Source organism: Thermothelomyces thermophilus, chromosome 1 (assembly GCF_000226095.1).
Source record: "Thermothelomyces thermophilus ATCC 42464 chromosome 1, complete sequence".
Taxonomy (NCBI): domain Eukaryota; kingdom Fungi; phylum Ascomycota; class Sordariomycetes; order Sordariales; family Chaetomiaceae; genus Thermothelomyces; species Thermothelomyces thermophilus.
The window spans coordinates 5273676-5299150 of NC_016472.1; the positions used below are offsets into that span (position 1 = coordinate 5273676).

Here is a 25475-nt window from a genome sequence, read left to right on the forward strand (position 1 = left end):
TCTGGCCTGGTAGAACTCGTTTAACTGCATACTGAGATCATTGTCTTCTCGGTTTCTGCACATCCTCATTGAATGTGGAGTTCTTAACTGCGTAGAACTGTGCAATGGTGACCTCAGTTAGCTGGGTGCAAGAACCCCGCAACGCAGAGCAGCTTCTTTGGACCCCACCATTATTCCTTCGTTACCGACCATATCTTACTGTGCTCACACAGACACCGCGGCGGTCCTTAGCGGGGCACAGCGCATGCTTTCTTGAGAAGGATCCTGACTGAGTTTTGGCTGCGACTGCGGTGGTGTTTTCGAGTCCCAGAGTACACTGCCACTTATCTCCAGTCCTAAACTCTTCGAGTCAAGCAAATACCAGTATGGCCAGCCGCGGTCAACAACAAGGAGAGGCAGGTCAGTTTCTTTTTTCTTTTTTTCCCTTTTCTTCCTTCATTCCCAAGCCCAGCTCTTTGACGGGACCAGACATGGTACCCCGACTCCACCATGGCATTCATCCACGAATGCACATACACACACACACCTCCCCTGTTTGATTCAACTCAGCCAAACCCTCATGTGCTAATATACGCTCCTCCAGTTGACCTCAACACCCTCAGCGCCCAGCAGCTGAGTGCCGTCAAGAAGCAGCTCGATGGCGAAGTCGAGCATCTCTCAAGCTCATATGCCCAGCTTGCCGCGGCCCAAGCAAAGTTCAAGGAGTGCCTGCGGATAGTCAAGTCGGGCTCCTCCTCTCTGGACAGCAAGTCACCCTCATGCACCACTCTCTCGCCTCTCTCTCTCTCTCTCTCTTGGTCCTTTGCCCTTGGGTGGCCGGCTAACAAGCTCCGGCAGAGGACAAGTCCATCCTCGTCCCCCTCACCAACTCGCTCTACGTCAAGGGCCGGATTGCCGACCCGGATCGGGTGCTCGTCGACGTTGGGACGGGCTTTTACGTCGAGAAGGTTCCGCTCATCCCATGTCCCCTTCTCCTCTTGACGCCACTATCCCTCCTGCAGCACTTACTGACCCCTTTCCCTACAGGACACCAAATCTGCCGCAGAGTTCTACGAAGCCAAGGTCAAGGAACTTGCTGGCAATATCCAAGGGCTAGAAGGAATCGTGCAGGCCAAGACAAACAACCTGCGCGTTGTGGAAGAAGGTTGGTTTGTTCCTCTCCCATGTTCCCATCATCTGCGCTTCCTTCCTGGCAAGTTTCGCCTGACACTTTCGCTTTTTCAGTTCTACGGCAAAAGGTGTTGGCACAAGGAAGTTCAGGCGCAGCAGCACCAGCATCGTCATAGCACGGCCATACGAAGACAAGGGTACGGGTGGAAACTTATTGATAAGGATAATCTCCCGCATAATCTCCCGCAAAAAGACCTCTCCATATTGTTTCACCGAGTGAATGTCATCAGTTGTGTTCCATGTGTTCTTGGAACCCAGGCAGGTCAATAGACACCTCTGATGTTACATTACGCCCCAAACCATTCCAGCCTGCCAACCCAACTCCATCTGTAACTCCCATTGATGACCCTAACACAGCAGGGCAATAAGCTCCCTTCTACTCTAAAAGCAGTTTCATCCCGTGTCAGGATGAAGAGGCAATAACAGATCATCAATGCTACAACCCCCCCCTTCTCACCTCCCTTACCAGTACACTCCAATCGCAACTAGCAACATTCAGGCACTGTTGCCTATAACTTTGTCCTGTTCGAAACCACTGTCGAGTGCCTTCTGAATCCACTCGACCCATCCAAGGAGATGATTCATGGGCTCTCCCGTCATGCCCCTGGGACCTTGATCGTCGGGTGACTGCTGCAAAAACTGAGCTACGAAGCTGTCATTCCAGTCGCGAGGGACTGGCACACCTGCACGTAACTGGAAGTCCCAGTCATCGCCGTACAGCAAGACAGTCGCCGTCGTTGCCATGGTTGGGAGCGTCTTCTGACCCGGTGTCTTGGGTCGCCACTGATGGACAAATTTGATGTCCAACGAGTAGTGCATGCTAAGATTGTACCGTAGGATGGTCGTGCCGTAAACCGCTTGGATTTCGTTGTGTTTCAGAAAGGGTTCCGAGATGTCCATGTTGGGGAAACCCTCTTGGAGTGACTCCCCTGTGAACTTGACACTCTGCTGCAACTCCTCAACTTTAAACGGAGCAGAAGGCCTAGCATCCTGCTCTGCCGCGTCTTTGCGAATCTTGAAACCCCAGTCGTAAAAGCTACAATCATTGTCAGTGTAAGCCTGTAAACAATTACAACTCGCTAACCTCTCCGGACAAATCGTGATAACCTCCGCCGCCCTATACTGCTTCTCAAGCTGACGAATTGCCAACGGACCCAAGGTGTACTGTCGAGCTCGCTTGACATTCTTGAATTTTTCCTGCTGACCGTCTACCAGCTCGATATTCGACTCGACATTGAGGTTCTTCGTTTGTAAGATGATGGAGAATATGCGATCTGGGTCGCCGCTTTCGAGATAGTCTCTCGTGAACTCAGGTAACTCCGCGTTAGATGGGATTAGACAATTGACGAGGGCCTTAGCAGCAGTCTCGCTGACCCTGACGACTAATCAGTATTTCTGCTCTTTTGGAGGTGATATGTGTGTTCTTACGTGTCTAGCATCCGTGCAGTGCCTCTCGTCCCAACACGATTTATCAGGCGCAGTAACTCTTCTAATGTGTACTCGGTCTTGTCTTTTGTCCACTCGTTGACAATGAGAGAACCAAACTGTACTTTCATGCGCATGCCGTTGGGATTGTTGCGCAAGAATTCAGCAGTCTGGTTCAAGGCAGCTGTCAAATTCTCTTTGTACTCGGCCTTTGTTGGATAAATGCTCGTGTCAACAAATCCAAGGGGTTGGGATGTTAAAGCGGTGATGCGTCGGCCAGTGGTCCCCTCCCTGGTTTGGAGGGCCGCCACGATGGACGGCCAGCTGTCGCTGGGTGGGTAGACCAAGAGACGGGCACGCCACACGCTGTCTTCGCCCGGTCGGTATAGAAGCTGGCTGCGAAGGTAGCCAATAACTTCTTGAGCCTTTGCTCGATTGGTTGCCTTGACCGTGACAAAAATGTTTGAGCCGATTTCTTCTGCCGCAATTGCGGCCTTGTGCTCTCGCGCAAGGCGATTAAGCAGGGCTGCAACATCTACATCGGAGGGATCGATGTCCTTGAAGCCGCGCATAGGCGCCGGCCACGAAACGTGAACCTGAAATTGTTAAATATAACATCGACTAGGAAGCGCAGCCCAACTTACAGTGACGCTCAGATTCGGGCTCTGTTCCTTGAAGACCTGATCGGCCCCTGCGGTAAGTACCTTCCTCTTTCTGATATACTCCATCGTCAGAGAGTTGTGTTGATCGTTTGACCCTAATGGTAGGGCCTGGTTAGTCTGCTTTGGAACAGGCAGGAACTCGGGCACCGTAGCCTGAGATGAAGAGTCCCTTTGAAGAGTTGGTAATTGGAGAGAATATGTGAGAGATGGAGAGCAAGGGATATGATGAAAGGAGAAGCAGAACAGAACGCGCATACCTGACGGCAACGATTGGGAATACGTTGCACCGTGGATCGCTGAGAACAGATACCAGGCAGCTACCCAGGAAGTCAGACCAAATCAACAAGCTGAAGGAGTCAAGAGGCTGCCAGAGATACGAACCACTGTAATTCTGAGATTTATTAACTTGAGTCGCGGCGAAGAGCAAGAAAAAAAGGGAAGGAGCAAAGAGGGGAACAAGTAGGAAATTTCCGAAAGGGGCTCCGCTAGATCAGCCAACTGCGGCCACGAGGGAAGTTACCGAGCAACAACTGCGCGGGTACTTGCAGTTGGTTTGTGCATCGTGCCTTCCTGAAAGACCCAAAGCACTACCTCCACCAGCATTGGAGGAAAAACGCTCGGGAAGGGGCGCCTTGCAGAGCCATCGGTCAGGAAACAACCTCATGGCCCCAACCTTTAGAGCTCCTAAACGATACAGAGGGCAACTGATCATCAAAGATGTATTATAAAACGCCTAAGGCAGATCATGCAGGTGAATGGGTGTTTGAGCCAAGTGTCAGAGTCTCTTTAGGTTGAGACCCTACTTGGTTGAAGGGGAAGCCGAGGGGAGAGAGATTCATCGGTGGTGGTGAAGAAAGCGGAGGGACCGATGGGGCAATAGCAGTAGCGGCCATGCTCCTGCTTCACAAAATAGTCAACGCCGCCGGGAACGTCCGCATCAAAGAATGCGGTCTGGAGGTCGAATTTTAGGTAGCTTTTGAGGTCCATGACTGCCACGAGGGAAAAGACGGCCTTGACCGTAGTATTGTTGAGGACTGCAGCATACACGTCTTGTGCGTCCCAAGAAGAAAGATGAGCGACCCAGATGCCATGGCTCTATTTAGTATAGCTGCTTCTCCAAATCCCACATCCTCGAGGAAAGGAGTTGGGAACGGAGGTGGTCATGTTTAAGAAAAAGGGCACCATAGAGACAGCGGACGAAGATAATAGAGCAAGAGGAGTAACATCTCTAGCTAGCTGCTATCAATCCAAGAGCCTTGGCTCTGCCCTTGTAGCCTCGTCGGACGAAACTCACGAGGCGAGAGCCGGAGATAAACAATTTCTTAAAACAAATTAGGAAACAGGTGAGTTGAGGGAGAGTCTCGGATGACGGAGGTCCAAAAATAGTAAGTAAACTGAAGGAAAATTAAAGGAGGCGTACCAAGACAAGGTGGGATTTTGGGCCGATGAGGGCCTGATGGTCGCCGCGACTCCGGCGGGCTTGAACCTCCCCACCCGGGTTCACCTCAGTTAGCTGCGCATACCGGAGTTCCACAAGCTGGGACAAATCTGCTCACAGTCATAACCTGTTTCCCTTTGGTTTACAAACGACGAGCTGCTTATTTCTTTAAACCATCCTTTTCTTGAGCGGTAGAATCACAGCTTATGGAGCTAGGAGGGTTGCTCTCTGATTCAGGGGAAGGCAGGGCCCATGCTGTAAAGCACCTTCAGGGCTGTAAGCAGGAAATGAACAGCTTGTCTTCAGGTTAAGGCTACTAAACCGCTTATTTGACACAAACGGGGATGTTTCCGCTCAAAGTATAAGCGGTCGTGGGTTTTTGAGAACTCAGCGGTTGACGGCTAACGGCGGCTTGCTTCCTCTACCGTATCTCTGCCTCTTGGACTAGAACCATCACTCTCTGGCATACCAACATACGCCTAACTGTTCTTTTACGACCCGTAGGCTGCGTCAGCATAGCGCACTCAGCACTAGCAACCCGGGCTTTGATTAGACATTTCTGTTACAGTTCTCCGACTTCTTGTCTTGGAAGCAGAGTTTGACTGATCTGATCATGCTGGCCATGACAATACTGCCCAGTCGACTTCCCACAGCCCTCCAGCTGTAGTGTACATACAATGCCGCGTTAAGGTACCCCTAATAGCCTGCAAGACGGTGCTCCGGTATTGTGCTCCGCTGAATTGGCCTTTTGGCTGAAACCCAATCGACTCCCTTGGGAGCACTTGAAGCTTGACTATCTTTGTTTCCTAGATCCTGTTGCCCTCGGCTATCTGATTTGCGGCTGTCGATCTAGTTGGGGGGCGTTGGCGAGAAACAGTCTGAAACAAGTGATGCTGGCCTAGAGGAGCGGACCGTCAAGTTTCTCCGATAATCAAGATTATGGTGATGTGCGAGCAGTCGTAGAAGCTGCGCTCTCTAAGCTAGGGAGGGAGCCGCTGCATATGGCCGGCAGGTGCCTTTGTGGTCTTTTGCCCCTATTTTTGTCTTTACATCAACTGAGGGTTAGGGTATCGAATTGCCGTCTGAGACCATTCGAACAAGACTAGGGGGGGTTAATAGAGGGGAGGAAAGATAAAATCAACTCCATTTTGAGGACAAACAAAAGGACTCTTGAGGTCACCATAGCTGACAGCCTCCTGGAGTTTCTGTTTTGCATATCATTTTGCTGGCATGATGTGGCGGGTGTAAGCGTTTCCGGGGGTCCCACGAGCCGTTCTTGCCGTTGCTAGGGACAAGGGTTGTTAATTGATCTGACGCGCAAAAACGCGCCTGGGGCGCGTCGCGCTAACACTCAATTGCTTGACCACTGCATTCAAGCTCAACAGACACAGAGCATACGAACAGGCCGCTGCCCTGCAATACCGAAGCTTTTCATCTTTGGCAGGGTTGCACATTTTTGCCGACCTATGCGAGCTTGAGATGCCTCGGCCGGCCCGAGCAACGCGCCATCTCCCGGGCGTGGCCAGGGAAGATTCCGACGACGAGCTCGGCACCGACGACTACCCGTGGGAGTGGATTTACGAGAAGGAAGCCGGGGAAGAGGAGGCTGCGGAAGAAAATGGGCGGAAACGAAAGCGGTCAACAGTACACGAACCCCAGATCATCGGCGCTCGCATGGGCAAGTTCGAGTGCTATCTGGGGGACACAGTGCTACTGAAGGCCGACAGCTTCAATGAAGCCTGGGTCGGCATAATATGCGACTTCCAGGTCGACGAAGACGGCGAGAAGGCGGCGAACTTCATGTGGTTCTCGTCCCCGCAGGAGATCCGCAGCCTCAAGAAGAGGACCGATTATCTCGAAGTGGGTGGCGGGCAACTCCGAGGAAACATCAAAGGGACCCGGCTGACAGACTTCTACCCCAAACGATAGAACGAGCTATACATCACCACTGCGTTCGATGTCAACCCCCTGACAACGGTGAACGGGAAGGCACACATCATGTCCGAGGCTGCGTTCAAGGCCAAGTACCCGTCCGGCAAGGTGCCGCGCAAGGCACCCGAGTACGGCAAGGTGTTCATCTGCCGCCGCGGCTGCAACACGCGAACGTGCACCTACACCGAAGAGTTCGTCTGGGAGGAGATCTACCGCGGGAGGGGCGACATCGACAGCCTCCAGGAGATGGTCCGCAAGAACACCAAGGCAACTCGCAGGCGGAAACAGACCAGAGACGAACCCACGGACCAGGACTATAAGCAGGAGGCAGACGACGACCGCGAAGGCGAGTACGCCCCCGGGACGCCGCGCACCCCGAAGAGGGCCCGCACCCGGGACGGGGCCGTCACGCCCGGCAGCAGGCGCAAGCCCGGCCCCGGCAGCAAGCCGACGACCCCTTCGTCGCACCGCCGCGTCCTCGTCAAGAAGCACCTCGAGTTCACCCCTCTGGCCACCCGCGTCCTGTCGCCGCAGCACGTCCTCGCGTCCCCTTACCAGCTCGCACGCAGCCAGCTCCACGTGGCCTCGGTGCCCGCCAGCCTTCCCTGCCGCGAGGCCGAGTTCAGCCTCGTGTACTCGCACCTCGAGGCGGCCATCACCGACGGCGCCGGCACCTGCATCTACATCTCGGGAACCCCGGGGACGGGCAAGACGGCGACGGTGCGCGAGGTGGTGGCGCACCTGGACGCGGCCGTGCGCGCCGACGAGCTCGACGACTTCATCTTTGTCGAGATCAACGGCATGAAGATCGCGGACCCGCACCAGTCGTACGCGCTCCTCTGGGAGGCGCTCAAGGGCCAGCGCGTCTCGCCCGCCCAGGCGCTCGACCTGCTCGAGCGCGAGTTCAGCCACCCGTCGCCCCGCCGCGTGCCCTGCGTCGTGCTCATGGACGAGCTCGACCAGCTCGTCACCAAGAACCAGGGCGTCATGTACAACTTCTTTAACTGGCCCGGCCTGCGCCACAGCCGCCTCATCGTCCTGGCCGTGGCCAACACCATGGACCTGCCCGAGAGGACGCTGAGCAACAAGATCAGCTCCCGCCTGGGGCTCACCCGCATCACCTTCCCCGGGTACAACCACGAGCAGCTGATGCGGATCGTGCAGAGTCGGTTGGAGGGTGTGCCCGGGGACATCGTGGACCCGGACGCGGTGCAGTTTGCGGCGAGGAAGGTGGCCGCGGTGAGCGGCGACGCCAGGCGAGCGCTAGATATCTGTAGGCGGGCGGTCGAGTTGGCCGAGGCGGACGCGAAGGCGAGGGACGAAGGCGACGATGGCGCTGCTGGAGCGCCGCCGGACACGCCAAGCAGGAAAGGGCGGAAGGGGGGGAAGCAGCAGGAGGAGGAGGAGGAGCAGGAGAAAGAAAAAGAGGGGCAGACGCCCAGTATGAAGAAGAAGAAGATGAGGAGCGCTGCCGGAAGAGTGACGATCGAGACGGTCCGTCGGGCCATCAGCGAGGCGACTAGCAACCCGCTACAGCAGTACCTGCGGTCGCTCCCGTTTGCGTCGCGACTGCTGCTGACCGCGCTCCTGCTGCGCACACAGCGGACAGGGCTGGCTGAGACCACATTTGGCGATGTGCTCGAGGAGATGCAGCGGACGCTCAAGCTCGCGGGCGAGAGCCGGCCGTTGACGCTGCTCGACCGGAAAGCATGCGGCATCATTACGAACGGGGCGGGAACAGATCCAGGGTTCATGGGCCCCGCTCGGACGAAGAACGTCTCGCAGCTAGTTCGTCCGGCCGGGCTGGGCGCCGCAGCCGTTGACCTGACTGGAGCTGGCATAATCAACTTGGAGGCACACAGGCCTGAGCGGCCGAGCAAGATGCGCTTGGCAGTTGGGGATGAGGACGTGAAGTTGGCATTCCGGGATGATCCGGAAATCAAGGAACTTGGTGTGATTTTGTAGAGATACCCCATACACCAGCATTAGACCAGGAAAAGAAAGCGTCATTTCATCCGGCCCTCCCTCCCCCCCATGGACGCAATGCGACACAATGTGTAATCATCATTAGCCCGCGGCAGCCCCAACTCCCTAATACTTCCTTCTTGCCAGTGTCGGCTTCCAGTCAATAGGATGTGTTTCTGGTGTGGCATCGGGATCCTCCTTCCAGATTTTGACTGTCTGTTGTTAACACCCCATCCTTCATGAAAAAAAGGGCACAGGAATAGAGTAGACACTTACTTGTCTTGTCAGCCTCGCCACATATCAATCTTGCGCCAGACTTGTCGAAGGTCGAACTCATCACCCCTGCCTCGGCATCCAGCGAGCCGGGCTGCGCCGTGGTATCCAAGGCCTGGAACCGGTACCCCGACTTCCAGTCCCAGAAGCTCATCGACCCGTTATCTCCTCCCGAAAAGAGCACGTTCTGGTCGTTCACCGACAGCGTATTGATGATCGCGTTGTGGCCCTCGAAGTTCTGCATGAAGGCGCCCTCGGGACACTTCCACTGCTTGATGCTGCCGGTACTTCCCGTGGCGAAGGTAAACTCGGTAGGGTGCGTCGTCAACGCGCGCACGCCCTTTTTGTGGTGCGTCAGGACACCCATCGTCTTACCGGCCGCCAGGTCCCACATGCGCACCGTCGAGTCCAAGCTGCCGGTGATGACCTGCGGATCGGCTTCCTGGCAGACTAGGTCCGCGACGGTGCCCGTGTGGCCGCTAAGGACGTGCACATTGCTCCTCGTGCGCATATCCCAGACGCGGGCGACGCCGTCGCGACCGCCGGTGACGAGCACGTCGAGGGTCGGGTGCAGCTTGAGCGTGTACACGCCCGAGAGATGGCCGTGGTAGTGACGAATCTGCGACCGATCAGCATCGAAGAGTCTGCCAAAACATAAAACATAAAGAAAAGGACTGTATTGCACTCACCACCTTGTTCGTCTCGAGATCCCAGCACTTGACCATCTTGTCCTCACCACAGGAAAACATATAGGGATGTCTTGGCGACACCGCCAGCCCGCGCACTGTCGAGATATGCCCGGTTAGCGTCAGCCGCAACCGGCCAGACGCCAGATCCCAGATCTTGATGGTCCGGTCCCCAGCACCCGACGCAAACCACTGATTGTTTGGCTCCACCGCCAGCGCCCGCACCCAGCCCAAGTGCCCGCTGATGACGCGCTGCAGCTTCCACGGCGCGTGCCAGTCCGGCCGCGGCTGTGCCAGTACGGAATCAGACCGCCGGGTGAGGGACAATGTTTGTGGTTCGTTCCGTTGCTGGGTCTTGCCCCCGGCAGCGGTCCTGGCTCCTCCGGGCTTGTTGCGGCTGAGGACGAGGGCGTTGGAGGCGGCGCCCCCCGGGCCCCCGGCCGTTTTGCTCGCTGGTATTCCTTCTATCAACTTGCGCGCATGCTCTTCCGACTTGGATGGCGGCTCCTCGCCGGCCTTGGGCTTCTTCTTGCGCGGGCCAGCCGCAGCGAGCTTCTTTGCGATGACTTCGGGGAGTTCCTGGACGTCGCTGTATTCGGCATGGAGACGGAGCGACAGTGATGTTTTGGAGATATCGGGGTCTTCGGAGGCCAGGCCAGGATCGAGCTTTATGCGCTTGCGGGCAGATGGATCTGAAGTTGTGCTGGCGTAGATCGACTTCGTCTTCCTCGCGTTGTCGCGGACGAGGGCCTCGAGACGCGAGACGTCAGGGCCATTGGCAGCTACCTCGGCCGCCATGGCTTTGTGATGAATGGGTATCTGTAGAGGGAGGAAAGGGGGAAAAAATATGGCGGGATGAGTTGGTGGTTGATTCTCTACAGATTCACTTGATGCTCATTCTGGTCACGTTCAAGTCCCAGAGCTGATGTATTATTGATGGCGTCGGCTCCACTTGCCACGGCGGCGACTTGCAGAGCAAGCTTGCTGCAGGTCCCCCAATTCTCAGAAATTTTAGGTTGTGGCTGAACCTGAGCTTAGTGAATAATGGCACAAGCCACAGCTGTGTGTTCCAGACCCGCACAGTGCAGGGTCAGCTCGAATAAACCCTGTTGGATGAAATGATCCTAGCAGGCTTCGATTCTGGAAGGCATCACTTACATGACGTTCATCAAGCGGCGATCCCATGAAGCAACCTTCCGGAATTTTACGATTTTGCAACTATTTTTCGTAATACGCTTTTCCCTTAGATCGACGTCGTCTAACAGTTGAAAACGGGGCAACAGGATGGATAACAAAGCGGAGTCAAAATATGCCATACACGAGGCAGCTCGTGAGGGCAAACGTAAGTCGTTGTCGTGCTAACCCAAACACCAAGAGAAAGGTTTCTGGCATGATTACTGACTTCAGTTAGTCGCGGTTGTGGAGTCGCTTCTGAATGCAAGTCCATGTTGCTCAGGTCACTTCTTGATCCGGTCACTGACCAGGAACCCAAGGCCAACCCGAAGCTTGCCCAACTCAAGGACGACGATGGCCGGTTGCCTATTCACTGGGCCGTCTCATACAATCACCCCGAGATTGTCAGCTTGCTGATCAGCCAAAAGGGTTTCGACCCCGACGCAGAGGTAGGATGCTTTGCCTGTGAACATCACGGAGTCACACCAATCTGACCCATCGCAGGACGACAGCGGCTGGACGCCCTTCATGATCGCCGCCAGCGTTAAGGACTCTGACAGGGTTGCCGACATCTTGCTCGCTCGGGGTGCGGATGTCAACCAGACCAGTATGCTGTGCTTGTGACCATTTCAACACTCCTATGGAGCTTACTAAATCATCTTCACAGATAACAACGGCCAAGTATGAAGATACCGAATAACAAAAACATGGGAATTGCTTTCTTTCTTTTCTTCCCACCTCCCAAGGAACTAACATTCTTTCTCCGCCGCACAGACAGCCCTTCACTTTCTCGCCTCCAAAAACAACCTGGACCTCGCCCGCAAGCTGCTCGAGAGCCACACCCCGGCGGCCTCGACCCGCGTGCGCGACAAGCGCGGCCAGTACCCGCTGCACCGCGCGGCCGCCATCGGCTCGGTGCCCATGATCAACCTGCTGATCAAGCACCGCAGCCCCATCAACGCGACCGACTCGGCGGGGCAGACGCCGCTGCACCATGCTGTGGCCGAGGGCCACGGTAAGCTGAACCCCTTCCGCTTTCCGCTGGGTTGCCCGGGCCCTTGGGACTGGAAGGGCTAACGTGAGCCGGGAACTGAACAGGAGATGCGGCGATCGCGCTGTTGAAGGCCGGCGCTGAGACGGATAAGAAGGATGTGGATGGATATCTGCCCTTGGACACGGCCCCGAGTAAGGATGTAAGCTGCTCCCCACTTTTGAAAAAGGTCCGGCCTGCCTGATGAACTGGCGGATGCTAATGCTGAAAGCAAGGTTCGGAATTACATCCTGCGCAAGGCCGAGGAGGAAGGCATCGAGTTGTAAACCAGGGAACGGTCAGGACAGGATCGTACGTGTCCACATCTCGAGATTTATTGGTGCACCTCAGGTTGGCTGCGACCGCCGCTATTTGGCTTCTACGGTTCGGTGGTGGTGAAATGGACTAGCCAGGATAGAAGAAGCGGGCCATAGCGAAATCGTTCTTCCTCCTTGAATGGTATCTCTCTCTCTCCGGCCGCTACATCCACCAATGATGCATTCACCTGCTCACTGCATCGAAATCCTCAAAAAAAAAATCCCAGGTCTCGCTCTTAGCAGTTTACACACACACACACACCACACACACACACACACAAAAAAAAAAAAAAAAAAAAAGGCGGGCGCCTTTTACTTGACCGTCCTCTCCACCAAATCCCTATACATGGCCTTCATGTCGTCGATATCCGCCCGCAGCTCCTCCACCAGCTCGCTCTTCTCGCCCAAGAGCTCCAGCGTAGTCTCGTACCGCTCCTTCACCTCGGCCATCTCCGCCTCCAGCGCCTCCGCCCTCTTGGCCGCGGCCTTGCCGGCCTCCAGCTCCCGCATGAGCGTGATGATCTCGCCGCGCGCGTCGTCGCGCTGCCGCGAGATCCGCGCGAGCTCCTCCCGCGCGGCCACCTTTTCGCTCTCCAGCCGCCGGATCGCCGCGCTCATCCGCTCGACCAGCTGCACCGACGGCCCCGCGGCGACCGTGGAGACCGAGACCATGTCCTGCAGCATCTGCTGAGGCGACGCCGACCGCTCGCCGATGATGATGCCGCCGGCGCGGCTGCCGCTGTCGAAGGCGTCGTCGCCGCGTTGGTCTTCCATGTCCAGCGGGTGGCCGGCGCCGGCGCCGCCGCCCGGATAGTGGGAGGGAGGCGCGTCCGAGGTCGGACTGAAGACGCTGGGCGGGCTGAAGATGCCGCTTCCGCTCGGGTTCGAGTTGAGGGTCGGACGGCCGGAGGGCGGTTGCGCCGACGGGCGGCGGGAGAAGGGCATTCGCGACTCGAAAGCGGCGCCCCCGGCATCGCTCTTGCTAGAGGGGCCCGAGGCCTTGCGAAGTTTATTGGCAGGGATCGAGATGCCTAGGAAGTCGGTGCTAAAGGTCCGTTGCGGGGTGGTCAGTTGTGGCGATGCAGGGCGGCTTTCGGGCTTGAGGAACGAGCCGCCGGGAATGCCTTCGAGCCAGGAGCGGGGGCGTTCGGGGACCTCGCGTAGCTGGCGTTCTTCCTTTTCGGCCTCCCAAGCTTGCTTTTGCTTCTCGAAGTCGGCCGTGGCTTTGGCCAGTGCAGACTCGGCTTCTTCGGCCCGCTTCTTAAGTGAGTCGAGCTGCGTCCGGTAGGACTTGACATCCTCCTGGATGGTGGGGATCTTGGTCTTGGCCTCTTCGAGTTCCTCTTCCTGTCGCTTCGCACGGGCGGCCTACGGAGGGTTAGTAACGTGTCGCATACGCGACGGAAAACGCTTCACTTACAGCCTCCCTTGCCTTCCTCCGCATCTCCGATTCCCGCTGCAACGCTTCGTCGCGTTCCCTCTCCAGTCCAGTGATCCGCGCAAGCAGTGTTGTTTCGATCCCCTGCCAATTTTCGCTAGCGATCGAGTACTGCGTCTGCAACGTTTCGATCTGCCGGAGCAGCTTGGCCTGTGTGTCGCCGGCAGCGCCCGATGACGCCTCCTCGGCCCGCGCCCGCATCTCCTCGAGCTTGCCCTCCATGACCTGCACCTCCGCCTTGAGCTCCAGTTCCAGCGCACGCGCCCGCTCGTTAGCCCGCTCTGCCTTCTCGCGCAGCTCGGTAGCTTGCGCCTTGCTGCGGTCCGTGATGAGGGCCTTTTCGACTTTGAGTGCGGCCACTTCTTCCTCAAGGTCCGCGATTCGCCGCTTGTCCTGCTCTCGCGCTTCCTCGTTCGCCTTGGCCGCCAGGGCATCTGCTTGCTCGGTGGCTTTCTGCAGTTGAGAGCGGAGCTCTGCGATGGTGCTGTCTTTGGAGCGAATTTCTGTTCGCAGAGTGTTGAGCTCCTTTTGCGTCTGGCCCAGCAGCTTCTGTAGGTCATCGTGCGCTTTTTCGAGCTCGTCGGCACGGCGGGCTCGGCTGCGCAGAGTTTCAAGCTCTTTATCGATTTTGTTCTTCGCTGTCCGCAGGGCATTGAGTTCCTTTTCGTTGTCGGAAATACTAGCACGCAGCTTCTTCACTAGGGCGCGGTGTTTATGATCCGCGCTCGCCAGGTTCTTTCCCTCCTCCATCAACTGCGCAATCTGCTGGTCCTTTTCGGCCAGCGTCTTCTCGACGCTCCCAGGCGGCGCTTCCAAGGCTGCCTTCCTCGCCGAGTCGGTGGTTTCCCTTGCGAGAAACTGTAGCTTGGCTTCCAAAGCGTCTATGCGCTCCACATAACTGTGAATCTCCTCTTGGTGCTGTAGATTTGCGTCTTCGGCCTTCTGGTCCTCCTTCGCCAATTCCGCTTCGCCTGCACCATCGGTGGCCCCATTGGCGTCCTCCTGCGACTTGGGTCCCGAGGCTGCAGTGACTTGCTCTGTAGTAGGTGTTGACGGTCTCGACGCCGACGTATCCACCGACTTTCTCGCAGCGGCGGGCTCCTCGCCGGATTCCCTGGCTCCTTTCTCGCCATTTGACGAGCTTTCTTTCTCCGTATTCCGTGGTGGTTTGCCATCTTGCGAGGTTCTTGGGACATCTTGCGACCCGCGCGGGGACTGGGTCTCTTTGGCAGAGTCTTTTGGCGTTGAGCTCGGGCGGTCCAAGCTTTCGATGGAACTGCGGTTGGGCGCATCGAGGCTCTGGCGTGGGCTGCCTTGAGTAGACACGGGACTTCGGGTTGCCGCTTTGGCGGCCATGGCCCTGGCGAGCCTTTCTTGGAGGCGATCATTGGTGCGACTACTCGAGGCGGTTCTCGAAGGACCTGCAAGCGATCCGAGCCGTTAGGGCAAGCCTCCGAACACTCCAGACCGCAAAAGACGACGTACCAGGACTCTGTTTTGCTGGCGACGGAGGGGCCGCTGGCTTGGTCTCCTTCTGCTGCGGTGTGTCGTCATCGTTGTCGGCGAGGATGGTGTCCAGGCGTGCCTCCACTCCGGCGACGGCCTGCGAGAGGAACGAGCCCCATCGAGCCGCCATTGTCTTTGTTGCGGCGTGCTGACGTGGCAGGTAGCCGGTATGTTCTGATCTTGGGGATGAAGCGGGCGGGCGAGTGCGTCGGGGATTACATCTGATCCATCTGAGCGACCCGAAAGTGTGCGCAGCTGTTGAGCGGCGAGCAGAGCCCGCTAGATTGCAGAGCTGCGGACGGGAGTTTTACGTCGATGAACCCGTGCACACTATTACAACACAGCAGTCTGCCAGGGTTGCATGCCGTTGTTGGTGTTGAATCGGTCGAATGCGCGGCGTGGACTTGCTGTTCTTGTGTGGACCGGGTTCAAGGTCAACCTCACTTCAACTCCCTCCCCCACAGACATCAAGGCTTGGCGTGGATGGTTCCAATTCGTATCGAACCAAAGGCCTGCACGGTCTCTCCAGAGTGTCCAAGTAATCCGTACACTAGCGTACTAGTATTTGCGTACTTAGCAACTATGGATTTGCGGCTTGCGCCAGGCAACAGTCCGCGCGAATCTGCCGCCTGGCTCCAGTTGATTGGGGCGGAGGCGAGCCGGTCCAGGTGTGGGGCCGCTGCTCGGATCGTCCTCTTGCGAGATTCCGCCCGATTTCCAGAAGAATGCTTATTAGCCGCTGCGAGTCAGAGGAGGCGTGCGAAACAAGCGGTTCCGTCTCCTACAAGAGGTATGCTGCGTATGCAGGATAACCTCGGCGCTCGACTTGAAAAGCTTGCCTTTTTTAGACTCCTTTGCGATTCGTCAGACCGCATCCCTGGATTGCAGAATACTGACGCGTCCGAGGAGCGCTAACGTGGAATAACGTTAACGCCCGTCCGCTGAGCGCTGGCCGAACTCCCTAGCAATCAGCCTCTCGGGGCCCCACCATCCCACATGCCGTTCCGGCTGCGTCAGGTTGTCTGAGACCTCTCGAGCTGTTTCCATCGCTGCTGGCACCGGATTTAGCACCATGTTGGCTCGTGCCTTGCTGATTCATCGGGATGGGGCCAAGGTCCCGCCAACATGTCTCCGGCGCTGGCCCGTTACGTTCTTTTATCTCGCGTCGTTCGCGTTAAAAAAAAATAAGGTTTGAACCGCGGCCAGCGTTTGTTGTGGCCCCGGTCACATCCGGCGTATCCGATCGCTATCATCTTTCGGCTCCCGGACCTTAGACACCCCTCGGAAACCCTGTGACTGTGTTTGGTTTACGCTCACATTGACTTTGTACATACAATTCCGGCTTCCCTCAGGCAAGCTTGACTGGTCCAGAGGCATCATCACCAAGGCGCTTTCTTTTAGACGCACACACTGGACGGTCTGAGCCACCACCAACGCATAGCCGCCACGCCGGTTGACGTAAACAGATAATACGGTTCCAGTGTTTTTGTGTTTCCGCCTCGGTACTTGCAAACACAAGCCCCGAGGTGCAAAGCTTAGCTAAAACCCTCTCCCGCCATTCTTTCTTCTCTTCCCACCCTCCGTCTCGGCCCGTCCCTTGGCCACACGGCACGGCATCCCATAGGCCGCACCGCCCCAGCTAACACAAGAGCATGTCACTAATATCGGCGCTCCGGGTCCCCTATCGGGAAGCCCGCGATGGGTTCTGGGGAGAGCAGACGTCGACGCTGAATTGGTGCGAAGAGGTACCGATTGGATAAACCACCCCTCTCTTTCATGAATCATTGCCAGATCGGAAGGCCCAAGTCGACTCACGCCCGGATCTAGGACTACAACATCACCTTTTACTGCGCCGAAGTCGTCAACACGCTCACCAACCTGGTCTTCATGTGGCTCGGGTTTAAGGGCTTGCGCAATGTGATCGCCTACAGTCACTCGAGCGTCTTGATCCTCGTCTTCCTTGGGTACATCGTAGTTGGCCTGGGGTCAATGGCTTTCCACACCACGCTTAAGTGTTAGTTATCCCGTTCAGTATGCATGTTTCTGTTCTTTTGGCTTATGCACCTCGCTTTTATGTTTTGTACCTGGGTCATTGTTTTCTCCCCCCTTTCTGCGTTTATCCGTCCCCTTACTGCCGGTCCAGCCTGTTGTCTTACACTACCATCGCAGACGAGATGCAGCTTGCCGACGAGCTGCCGATGATATACACCGTGTGCATTATGGCATTTGCCACGTTTGCGTACAAGCGGCCGGCGAGGGTCCGGGCCCTGATCGCGATCGCCTTGGTTGGATTGGCGGTTTTCATCACGGTTTGCAACCACCTGCTCCTCACCGGAACACCGGGGATAAGAAAAAAAAAAGGAGGGAGATACGGGCTACTAACGAGAAGGAAATGGTCAGGTGTACTACCTCTATGCCAAGGATCCCGTCTTCCACCAGGTCGCATACGGCCTCCTCACGGCCGGGACCATCTTCCGTGGCTTCTATGTCATGGAAACCGACCTGCGGCCGAGGTTGAGGCAGCGAAAGCAGCCTACCGAATGTGATGAATACATGCTCCGCATGTACAAGCTGGCAGTGACTGGTCAGTTTCGCCACTCTCGATCTGCATCGACGGTGCTCCGTCCAGAGCACCTACTGTACCACTGACACTGACACGTCCCTGCTAGGCATCCTCATGTTCTTGGCCGGATTCTTCATCTGGAACATGGACAACATCTTCTGCCACCATCTGACAGGCGCCAAGAACAAACTGCTGCTCCCGTGGTCTGTCGTACTAGAAGGTCATGGATGGTGGCACATCCTGACGGGTCTAGGTAAGTCGCCCGTTCTGCCACGAGACCGAGAGGATGATGCTGACGTGTAAAATAGGCGGTATGTGATACTCGTCGGCGCCTCGTCGGCGCCTCGTCGGGGCCTGTGAGCGCTAACGTGTTTGATGCAGCATACCACATGATTCTGTGGAGGGTGTGGCTAAACTGCTGTCTGGACGGCAGTGAGGAGGAGTTCATGTTGGACTGGGCGCCTTTGCGGTCCGTTCCACAGGTGGTGCCCAAGCCGGGCGCGTTTGCAAATGGGAACGGGCAGAAGAAGACCCAGTAACCGGGTTCTCTCCTCGCACTGCTGTTCAGATTGTTCACAAAGGGGGGCCGGAGGCGGGGGCAGATTGGAACGAAAAAAAAAAAATCGTGAAACAAAATGTTGTATCAGTCATGGATCAGAAAGCATTCATAGAGGGTAGGCTGAATAAAGAATCAACAGTCTCTAAGGTTTAGCAGGAGTAGTGTAAGTTTAATTGCTCGATAGAGTGATATGGCCAGAGATGCAAGCGCCTTTACTGATCCGGCATGGCTCGAGATCACGATACAACTGCATACCTCAGCTGTTCGGAAACTTGAGTGCTGAGACTCGAGTCAACTGGCCGCCTGCTTCTCATTTCTGTATTACTTTCCCTGAGGTAGGTCCCTAGGGTAGGGAGATAGAGAATTCTGTAATTTGAAGAAGTCGGCTGCTCCTTCTAAGAGAGATCTTCCTGCTCGTCCGTGTGGAATTTGTGGGCTCGCACCGTGGTGGACCCAGTCACCTCTCTGCAGTTCGTCGATAAAACCAATGCGATGAACAACTTGTTAGGCTAACTAACTACATCGCGAAATCGTGAGAACAGCCCGTGATTTCATGTCGCCGGTGGCTACTGTCAGCTTCAGCTCCATTGTATGCAGCACTCAGCGTACTTGAGAAATTGAAACCGGTCAAGTCAGAGTAAGATCATAATAAAAAAAAGGAACTGTCAAGATGTCAATATCAAACGAGGCGCTGCAAAAGGTGAGAGCGACTCCATGGATCGGGCATCAACCCTCGCTGCGTCACGATTGACACTGACCAAGTCAACAGCTGGTGAGAGAGATTGAGTCGCAGGCGATTGCCGCGCAACAGCAGATTAGCCTGGTGCGCACCCAGGCGGCGAGCAAGCAACGAGAGATGCGCCTGGCCCAGTTGACGCGCAACGAAATCGCATCGCTGCCGTCGGATACCGCCGTGTACGAGGGCGTTGGGAAGATGTAAGCGGTTCTTCAGCCCCTGTATCTCCCTACCCCCGTGGGGTGAAATCGTCTCGCTGACCTCACTCGGCAAGGTTTGTCGGGGTAGGTGTGCCGGCGCTGCAGGACAAGTTGGGCTCGCAGATCAAGGACCTCGAGACCGAGGTGGACGCCCTAGGCAAGCGGCTACATTACTTGGAGACGACGGCGAAAAACAGCCAGGAACACATCGAGAAAATGCTCAAGGGTGCCGGGCAGTCATGATACGCCAATGCGAAACCTGGTGCACGTACATATTCGGCCACCTCGACGAAGCCTTGGAGTCGCACTCGCACCCCGCTCAGGACGATGAGCATCAGCGAGCGTCCATGTCGATAGAATGACACAATGGCCAATGCACGGTTCTGGCAGAGGAGGAGGGGCTTGTCGGTCGGGGGAGGTGGGGGCGACTCCTGCCGAACGGCTGTCTTTTCATTGAGACGAGCGAGACCACCAGTTTCTTCGGTTGGGGGTCAAGCTACTGGATGGATTATCAAGTTCATCAAACGTTTGTCAACAAAAGTGAGCTTCTGGAGCTCTCTCGCAGCCTGTCCCACTCCTTCATTCATCTAACCGTGCTAAGATGGTGATTTGAACCAGAGATCCACCTTTTGAGGGGCAGAAATCTCGAGCATTGACGGATGCCTAAATACATACATAGCGGGGCTCTCTCACACACGCACACCAAAGGAATCCATATCCGGATGCTTCCGCTCATACCAAGCAAGTACTACCTACGTACGGAGTTAGAGGTGCCAAGACCACCTTCGCACGCAATTCCCGCCCTCTGGCCGCACTGTTTTGGCCGATCAGCTGGCCCTGGCCAGTGACTCCCCTAAGGACGCGCTTGTTCGCTCTCTCATCACTGGTTCGCGGTCAAAGATGGGCCCCCCCAAAAAAATTAGAATCTCATGCCGCCTAGGCGAGCGCAGGTGCGACACGCCAATTTCGGCTCCCGTTCACATGAGGTTGATCAGGACCATGGGCGCAGCCTCACCGGGGCCGCGATGTCGATGCCCAAACCCCACTCTACAAGTAACCCGGGCCTGCTGGTCAGCGTGCCGCCGCGGCGCCAACCCGCGGGCGCCATGAGCACTGGGCAGCCTGAACCCCCGTGGGTAATCGCCAAGAGGTTCCTCCCAGCCCCTCCCCTGCCCCTCACCTAGCCCTACGCAGCCCGCCGTTGTCTACATAGTAACTCGATCGCCTCTGGCGGCTCCGGACAGCAACTCCTCTCGGCAACATCAGCAGACAATTTGTGAGATGGAAAACAGAATGCCGCAGCTATGCCACTACGATAACTCGGATAAAAAAAACGGGGACACTGAGGGCGAAGCGCACCAATGCCTGCCTCTAGGCCTTTCTGCGCGCGGCAACGTAACGGCGGGGTCAGGTGTTTCTCACCTCAAGGCTGGACTCTTGGACTCTGCGCGTCGGCGTTACGCCCCGTTCAAGGTTTCGCGGTACGGAGTGCAGACAGAGTGGTGCAGGGCTGCTTCTGGGAGCAAAGCGGCAAGCGGAATTCGTGCTGGCGGTTGCGCGAGGGATGTAGTTTCCACATCTCTCATCTCGAGTCACCGAGCGGCTAACGTTGCTCCCTCTTTTTCATCCGCGGCCCCCAGCCACCCGGGGGGCCAGCCCTGGCAGCTCTGCCGCTGACACGCACAGAGTCATCCACCCCAGACCCTGGAACTATGCTATCCAAAGTATTCCCAGCCGCGGCACCGTCCCTGGCCAACCAGCAGCGGCCACTGTGGGAGAAATGCGTGATCGCACACGTCCCAGCCAGGGAACGGTAGGTGTACTGTATGTACATACTTCGTCTGGAACATGTTCCGCGTCGCACCCGACCACCAGGGCTGCCGTGATGCGCGAGTTTCCCATACCAGTCAGCCCAGCGGGGCATGGCCGTCGTCGCCGGCCCCGCACGGTACGCTTGAAGGCGCTCTGCGTCTCTCCTGATTTGTTACCCTGCGTCGGTAGCTCATGCACTCTCTCACTCCCAAGCTACCGGGGGAGGTGTCCATCGTCTGTGAGTCCATCCTGACCGCCGCAGCACCGAATTAATGGTGGGTCACACCCCCGCTCTGTTGGCGGGCTACACAATCCTCCTGACCCCCCCCCCCCCTTCTCTCCCTCTCTGTGCGGCACAGATATCTTCCCCAGAGTCTCATTTCCCTCTTTCCTGAAATCTCCGTGCCGGATTGAACCATATCACCAAGAGAACATACTTTATAGACCCGAGGCTCAAAACGCCGTTTCACAAAAACCCCCCCCTGGTTGGAAGTGCTCGGCGCATTCAAAATAGCAGCGGCGTCTCGGACGATAGTCTGAGCTTGATCCGGCTTTCGTTCGCTCTTCCGACATGGCTAGTTACAGCGATGACGAGTCGACAGACTTCCACGTGGAACGCCACCGGGTGAGAGTACGAGAACACAGGCGCGATCCGTCGCCGTTCCACAGGGTTCCTCCGCCTCCGCCGCCGGGCCCGCAGTATATCCAAACCGTCACCAGGGATGTGCGCGACCACCGGGCCCCAGTGGGCTACTATCATGCGCCCGGTCCCCGCCGACCTGAGGAGCGCATGACCGTGGTCCCCGCCCGTTCCCGGTCGAGAGAGCGGCGGTCCCCGCCCATCCATCACGTCGCGCCGGCCGTGCCACAGGTTCCCAACGTGATCATTAACCAGCAACGTCCGATCATCCACCGCAGTCGGTCGGACAGCGACTCTGATTCCTCCTCGGACGACTCGTCCCGCTCTTCCCGGCGCCACCGCCGCCGGCACAGGTACCGATCGCGCAGCCGCGCCCGCAGCAGGTCCTCGAGCACGCACAGCTACCTAGAGGACGCCCGGGACAAGTGGAGGCTGCAGCAGGCCGAAGAGCAGCTCAACCAGCTCCGGCTCGAGGCGCGGAGGCGGGAGGAGCAGCGCCAGATGGAGCGGTACACAAAGGAGCAGGCAGAGCTCGCGCAGACGCGGGCCGAGCTGGAGATGCGCCAGCGGCGCGAAGAGGAAGAGCTCCGCAACGACCGCTTCCGCGACGAGCAGGAGCTGATCTACCTCAAGCGCGAGATCGCCCGCATCAAGCGCGAGGAGGAGGAGCTGAGGCTCGAGCGCGCGCGCGAGGAGCACCTCCGGCTGGCCAAGGACAGCGAGGAGCTGGCGCGGCTCAGGCGCGACCAGGACGAGCGCCGGCGCCAGAAGCAGGCCGCCGAGGAGGCCGAGTACCAGAAGCAGAAGGCAGAGCTCGAGCGCCGGCTCCGCGAGGAGGAGGCCGCCAAGCACGACAAGGCGATCCAGGAGCAGGCCAAGGCCAAGGCCGCCCTCGCCGAGCTGGAGCGCATCCACGAAGAGAAGAAGCGGAAGGAGGAGGAGGAGCGGATCAAGCGCGAGCTGGAGCTCAAGAAGCTCGAGGAGGAGAAGAAGGCGGAGGAGGAGCGGAAGCGCAAGGAGAAGGAGGCCGAGGAGATCATCGCCCAATACAAGGCCAAGGAGGCCGAGCGGATCGAGAAGGAGAAGAAGGAGAAGGAGGCCCGCGACAAGGAGCTGCAGCGCATCATGCAGGAGCGCCTGATCAACGCCGGCCTGGACGAGAAGGAGATCGAGGCCGTCTTGAAGAACGAGAAGATCAAGCGGGACAAGAAGGAGGAGGAGGACAAGCAGGTCGCCCGCCCGACCTACACCAAAATGTCGTTGCGCCATCTCGATATCGAGACCCTCATTGCCCACCAGATCGATTTCGAGTTGGACAGAACGGTACGGTTCCCCCCCCCCCTTCCTTTCCCCGGGGCCCAAAAAAAAGAAAAACAAAAAAAGCCAAAAAAAAACGAATGGTCACCTCTCTTTACTGACATTTTTCACAGGACCCGGGCTACGTCATCATCAAACGCTGGGTGCCCGAGTGGGAGCAGGCCATCCTGTGGGAGCACACGCGGAAGCGCCGGAGCGGCAAGGTCATGCTCGAGGTAGAAGACCACCACCATCACCACCACCGCCGGAGCCGGTCGGGCGAGTACGAGTTTGTCCGCCGCAAGTCGTCCCGCCACCGCAGCAAGTCGCCCAGTCTGCTCCTGTACCTCGCCGGAGGCCGCCCGCGGTAAAACGACCGAAGCGGAAACGGAATGTAACAAAGGAAGGAAAACGGAACGAAACGGAACGGAACGGGAAAAAAACAAACAAACAGCACAACGATTGGGCTCGTTTTGTGTCCTCGTTTGCGATGGTCTGTGATACCCTTTCCAGCGTGGACGATCTCCGGGGAAGGTTTTACGGTCCCCTGTGTTCTTCTCTTTCTTCCTTCTCTCGTTTCCTGTTCTGGTCACGACATGACGGAAAGAAAAGGCTGGCGACGAAAGGAATGCTCAGGGAGGGGAGGGTTGGAGGGGTGGGAAGGGAACGTTATGAGCATGATGAACATGGGATAAGACGATGAGATGATGATGATTAGTTGTTACGTTTACTGAGCCGAGATCTATTCCATGTCCTCCCCCACTTTTTTTTGAGTTTTATCAATTTCCCAACTTCTCTCTGCTTCTTCATTGCCTAGGCAGGTCAATACCTCCAAAGGTCTTGTGATTTCCAACTCCTTCTTTTTGTTTTTTTTATTCTCTTGTCCTTTCAGGCCGTATCCCTCAATTTGGATAAGGCCGCCTGTTTTCTTCTCATTCCGTAGAGCTGGTCGAGATCGGTTGGGTTGGGGTAGTGGAACAGGTATCCTACAGTACAATATACTACTACACTTGTAAAACCGAACAGAGAACAAGAACGCCAGACGTCACCCCCCACGCCACCACACCTTCCAACCTAAATCTCGGGATGGATATACACACACATCCTTCCGAGCCAGCTCAAAAAAGATCCACGCCATGACCCACCCCACCCACACATCATAGGGTATCGCTCGCCCCGGCGGCCCAACCGCGCTCGGCCCGGCGAATCAGCTCCTCGTAGACGGTCCAGGCGAGGGCGGAGCTGAGGGCCTTGCGGCTCATGCGCAGGGCGAGGCCGTCCCAGAGCGCGCGGAGGCCGTCCTCGGCGACCATGCGCCTGGCGCCCTGGGCCATGTTGCGGTACCGGCCGGGCTGCAGCTGGATCCTCGTCTTGACGGCGTCGAACGGGTTGGAGACGACGCTGCACACCACGGCCGACAGCACGCCCGACGCGAAGTTGATCGCCGCCGCCCGCGACACCCCCATCCCTGCGGGACGAGCCCGCGCCCCCGCCCCCGCCCCCGTCGTCTCCTCCTCCTCCTGCCTTGGGCCGTCTCGGCCTTGGATCCCGACCCCCCCGAGCGGTGCCTCCCGGCCCCGTGCATCGTCGTCGCGGTCGCGAGGAGGGAAGAGGGAGCTCAGGCGCTTCTTGCTCTGCTCGTAAAACAGGACGTACAGCCCCGCGTAGGGGGCGTCGCGGACGGCGGTGGCGCCGTAGCCGGCGAAGAAGCCGCGCGGGCCCTCCTTGGCGGCGATGTCGCGCGCCGCCGAGGCCAGCGACGTGTAGCTGTACAGGGTGCTCTCGTAGCGGACCTTGAGGACGGTGAGGGGCATGAGGATGAGGCCCGCAAAGCAGCGGGCGACGGCGCCGGCCAGGAGGTTGGACGTGTTGGAGAGCTTGGGGAGGGATGACGATGATGACGACGACGACGACGAGCCCCTGTAGTTCGTCGTCGTCGTCGTCGTTGTAGGAGAAGAGGGGGGGGAGGAGAGTCGGGCGACGGTCTGGCGGATCGCGTTGAGCGAGGTGAAGTATATTGCCGAGCCGAAGCCGGTGCGGAGGGCGGATGGCACGGCGCCGCGCCAGAGGGCGGGCAGCAGGCGCGGGGCGGCGCGGATGTCGGCTATTGCGGCGGAGAGGGAGTGCGCGCCGGACTGCTGGACCCGGGTTTTCAGGAGGTCGATGGGCTGGAGGAGGACGGCCGAGAGGACGCCGGAGCCGAGGCCGGCGGCGAAGTGGAAGGCTGTTGTTTAGAGAAAAGGTAGGGTTGTTATGTTAGCCGGGTTCAAGAGGCACCGGAAGCATTGACAACTGCGATATGCAGTAGTAGAGATGGAGACGCACTCGACTTCGAAAGCGCCGAGCGGGAGCCATCGGACATTGCGGCGTTGGAAAATCTGTCTCGGGCGTGGGTTGTCTTTTGGTCTGTTTTTGTCCTCTACAAATTGAAGCCCTCGGAGGAGGGGTATGGGAAGCTCGGAAAGATTTCTCGCTCTAGAGTTTGACGTGTCCGAGACGCGGACCGGCCATTCTCGACACAGCTCTATCTTGGGCAGCCCATGTTGACGAGAGCTAGGACTTGGGTCGTTGTTGCTGTTGTCTTTTGTAATGTTTGAAAAACAGAAAAAAAGAAAGAAAAAAAAAAAAAAAAAGACGGTGGGAGCCGCGAGGCA

At 57.4% G+C, this 25475-nt stretch overlaps 8 protein-coding genes across 8 annotated transcripts; 5 read left to right on the forward strand and 3 right to left on the reverse strand.

Annotated features, from left to right (window-relative positions):
- Window positions 1-110: 110 nt before the first annotated feature.
- MYCTH_2296918 (uncharacterized protein) lies at window positions 111-1465 on the forward strand. The gene is made up of 5 exons (XM_003659586.1): window positions 111-399; window positions 584-745; window positions 838-947; window positions 1027-1144; window positions 1225-1465. The coding sequence occupies exons 1-5, from the start codon at window positions 366-368 to the stop codon at window positions 1284-1286; spliced, it is 486 nt and encodes a 161-aa protein (XP_003659634.1). The 5' UTR covers window positions 111-365; the 3' UTR covers window positions 1287-1465.
- A 200-nt stretch (window positions 1466-1665) lies between these two features.
- On the reverse strand, window positions 1666-3323 carry MYCTH_2107129 (uncharacterized protein; the record flags this gene model as incomplete). The annotated part of the gene is made up of 4 exons (XM_003659587.1): window positions 1666-2206; window positions 2255-2545; window positions 2599-3191; window positions 3240-3323. The coding sequence occupies 4 exons, from the start codon at window positions 3321-3323 to the stop codon at window positions 1666-1668; spliced, it is 1509 nt and encodes a 502-aa protein (XP_003659635.1).
- A 2754-nt stretch (window positions 3324-6077) lies between these two features.
- Window positions 6078-8804, forward strand: MYCTH_2296919 (uncharacterized protein). Its single transcript, XM_003659588.1, has 2 exons — window positions 6078-6555; window positions 6625-8804. Exons 1-2 carry the CDS (start codon window positions 6175-6177, stop codon window positions 8590-8592), a joined length of 2349 nt encoding a protein of 782 aa, XP_003659636.1. The 5' UTR covers window positions 6078-6174; the 3' UTR covers window positions 8593-8804.
- A 2122-nt stretch (window positions 8805-10926) lies between these two features.
- On the forward strand, window positions 10927-11989 carry MYCTH_2296924 (uncharacterized protein). The gene is made up of 4 exons (XM_003659589.1): window positions 10927-10988; window positions 11045-11405; window positions 11499-11739; window positions 11823-11989. Exons 3-4 carry the CDS (start codon window positions 11646-11648, stop codon window positions 11957-11959), a joined length of 231 nt encoding a protein of 76 aa, XP_003659637.1. The 5' UTR covers window positions 10927-10988; window positions 11045-11405; window positions 11499-11645; the 3' UTR covers window positions 11960-11989.
- A 394-nt stretch (window positions 11990-12383) lies between these two features.
- MYCTH_63795 (uncharacterized protein) lies at window positions 12384-14523 on the reverse strand (the record flags this gene model as incomplete). The annotated part of the gene is made up of 2 exons (XM_003659590.2): window positions 13492-14523; window positions 12384-13439 (listed from the first exon to the last, which is right to left on the reverse strand). Exons 1-2 carry the CDS (start codon window positions 14257-14259, stop codon window positions 12384-12386), a joined length of 1824 nt encoding a protein of 607 aa, XP_003659638.1. The 5' UTR covers window positions 14260-14523.
- A 2144-nt stretch (window positions 14524-16667) lies between these two features.
- Window positions 16668-19636, forward strand: MYCTH_2088965 (uncharacterized protein; the record flags this gene model as incomplete). The annotated part of the gene is made up of 10 exons (XM_003659591.1): window positions 16668-16760; window positions 16843-17029; window positions 17185-17324; window positions 17416-17599; window positions 17685-17835; window positions 18016-18149; window positions 18345-18413; window positions 18797-18837; window positions 18907-19073; window positions 19148-19636. 10 exons carry the CDS (start codon window positions 16668-16670, stop codon window positions 19314-19316), a joined length of 1335 nt encoding a protein of 444 aa, XP_003659639.1. The 3' UTR covers window positions 19317-19636.
- Window positions 19637-21297: 1661 nt separating this feature from the next.
- Window positions 21298-23585, forward strand: MYCTH_2296933 (uncharacterized protein). Its single transcript, XM_003659592.1, has 2 exons — window positions 21298-22848; window positions 22956-23585. The coding sequence occupies exons 1-2, from the start codon at window positions 21457-21459 to the stop codon at window positions 23190-23192; spliced, it is 1629 nt and encodes a 542-aa protein (XP_003659640.1). The 5' UTR covers window positions 21298-21456; the 3' UTR covers window positions 23193-23585.
- A 124-nt stretch (window positions 23586-23709) lies between these two features.
- On the reverse strand, window positions 23710-25437 carry MYCTH_2296934 (uncharacterized protein). The gene is made up of 2 exons (XM_003659593.1): window positions 25147-25437; window positions 23710-25045 (listed from the first exon to the last, which is right to left on the reverse strand). Exons 1-2 carry the CDS (start codon window positions 25181-25183, stop codon window positions 23979-23981), a joined length of 1104 nt encoding a protein of 367 aa, XP_003659641.1. The 5' UTR covers window positions 25184-25437; the 3' UTR covers window positions 23710-23978.
- Window positions 25438-25475: the final 38 nt, after the last annotated feature.

Bases quoted from the DNA above. Each gene is read 5' to 3' on its own strand.
- MYCTH_2296924 (XM_003659589.1), top strand. From the start codon at position 11,646: ATGATCAACCTGCTGATCAAGCACCGCAGCCCCATCAACGCGACCGAC. The intron at 11,740-11,822 runs GTAAGCTGAACC...GGAACTGAACAG, and splicing joins TGCTGTGGCCGAGGGCCACG to GAGATGCGGCGATCGCGCTG.
- MYCTH_2296934 (XM_003659593.1), bottom strand. From the start codon at position 25,183: ATGTCCGATGGCTCCCGCTCGGCGCTTTCGAAGTCGA. The intron at 25,046-25,146 runs GTGCGTCTCCAT...TCTAAACAACAG, and splicing joins CTCGGCGCTTTCGAAGTCGA to CCTTCCACTTCGCCGCCGGC.
- MYCTH_2296919 (XM_003659588.1), top strand. From the start codon at position 6,175: ATGCCTCGGCCGGCCCGAGCAACGCGCCATCTCCCGGGCGTGGCCAGG. The intron at 6,556-6,624 runs GTGGGTGGCGGG...CCCAAACGATAG, and splicing joins AGAGGACCGATTATCTCGAA to AACGAGCTATACATCACCAC.
- MYCTH_2296933 (XM_003659592.1), top strand. From the start codon at position 21,457: ATGGCTAGTTACAGCGATGACGAGTCGACAGACTTCCACGTGGAACGC. The intron at 22,849-22,955 runs GTACGGTTCCCC...CATTTTTCACAG, and splicing joins ATTTCGAGTTGGACAGAACG to GACCCGGGCTACGTCATCAT.
- MYCTH_2296918 (XM_003659586.1), top strand. From the start codon at position 366: ATGGCCAGCCGCGGTCAACAACAAGGAGAGGCAG. The intron at 948-1,026 runs GTTCCGCTCATC...CTTTCCCTACAG, and splicing joins CGGGCTTTTACGTCGAGAAG to GACACCAAATCTGCCGCAGA. The intron at 1,145-1,224 runs GTTGGTTTGTTC...TCGCTTTTTCAG, and splicing joins CCTGCGCGTTGTGGAAGAAG to TTCTACGGCAAAAGGTGTTG.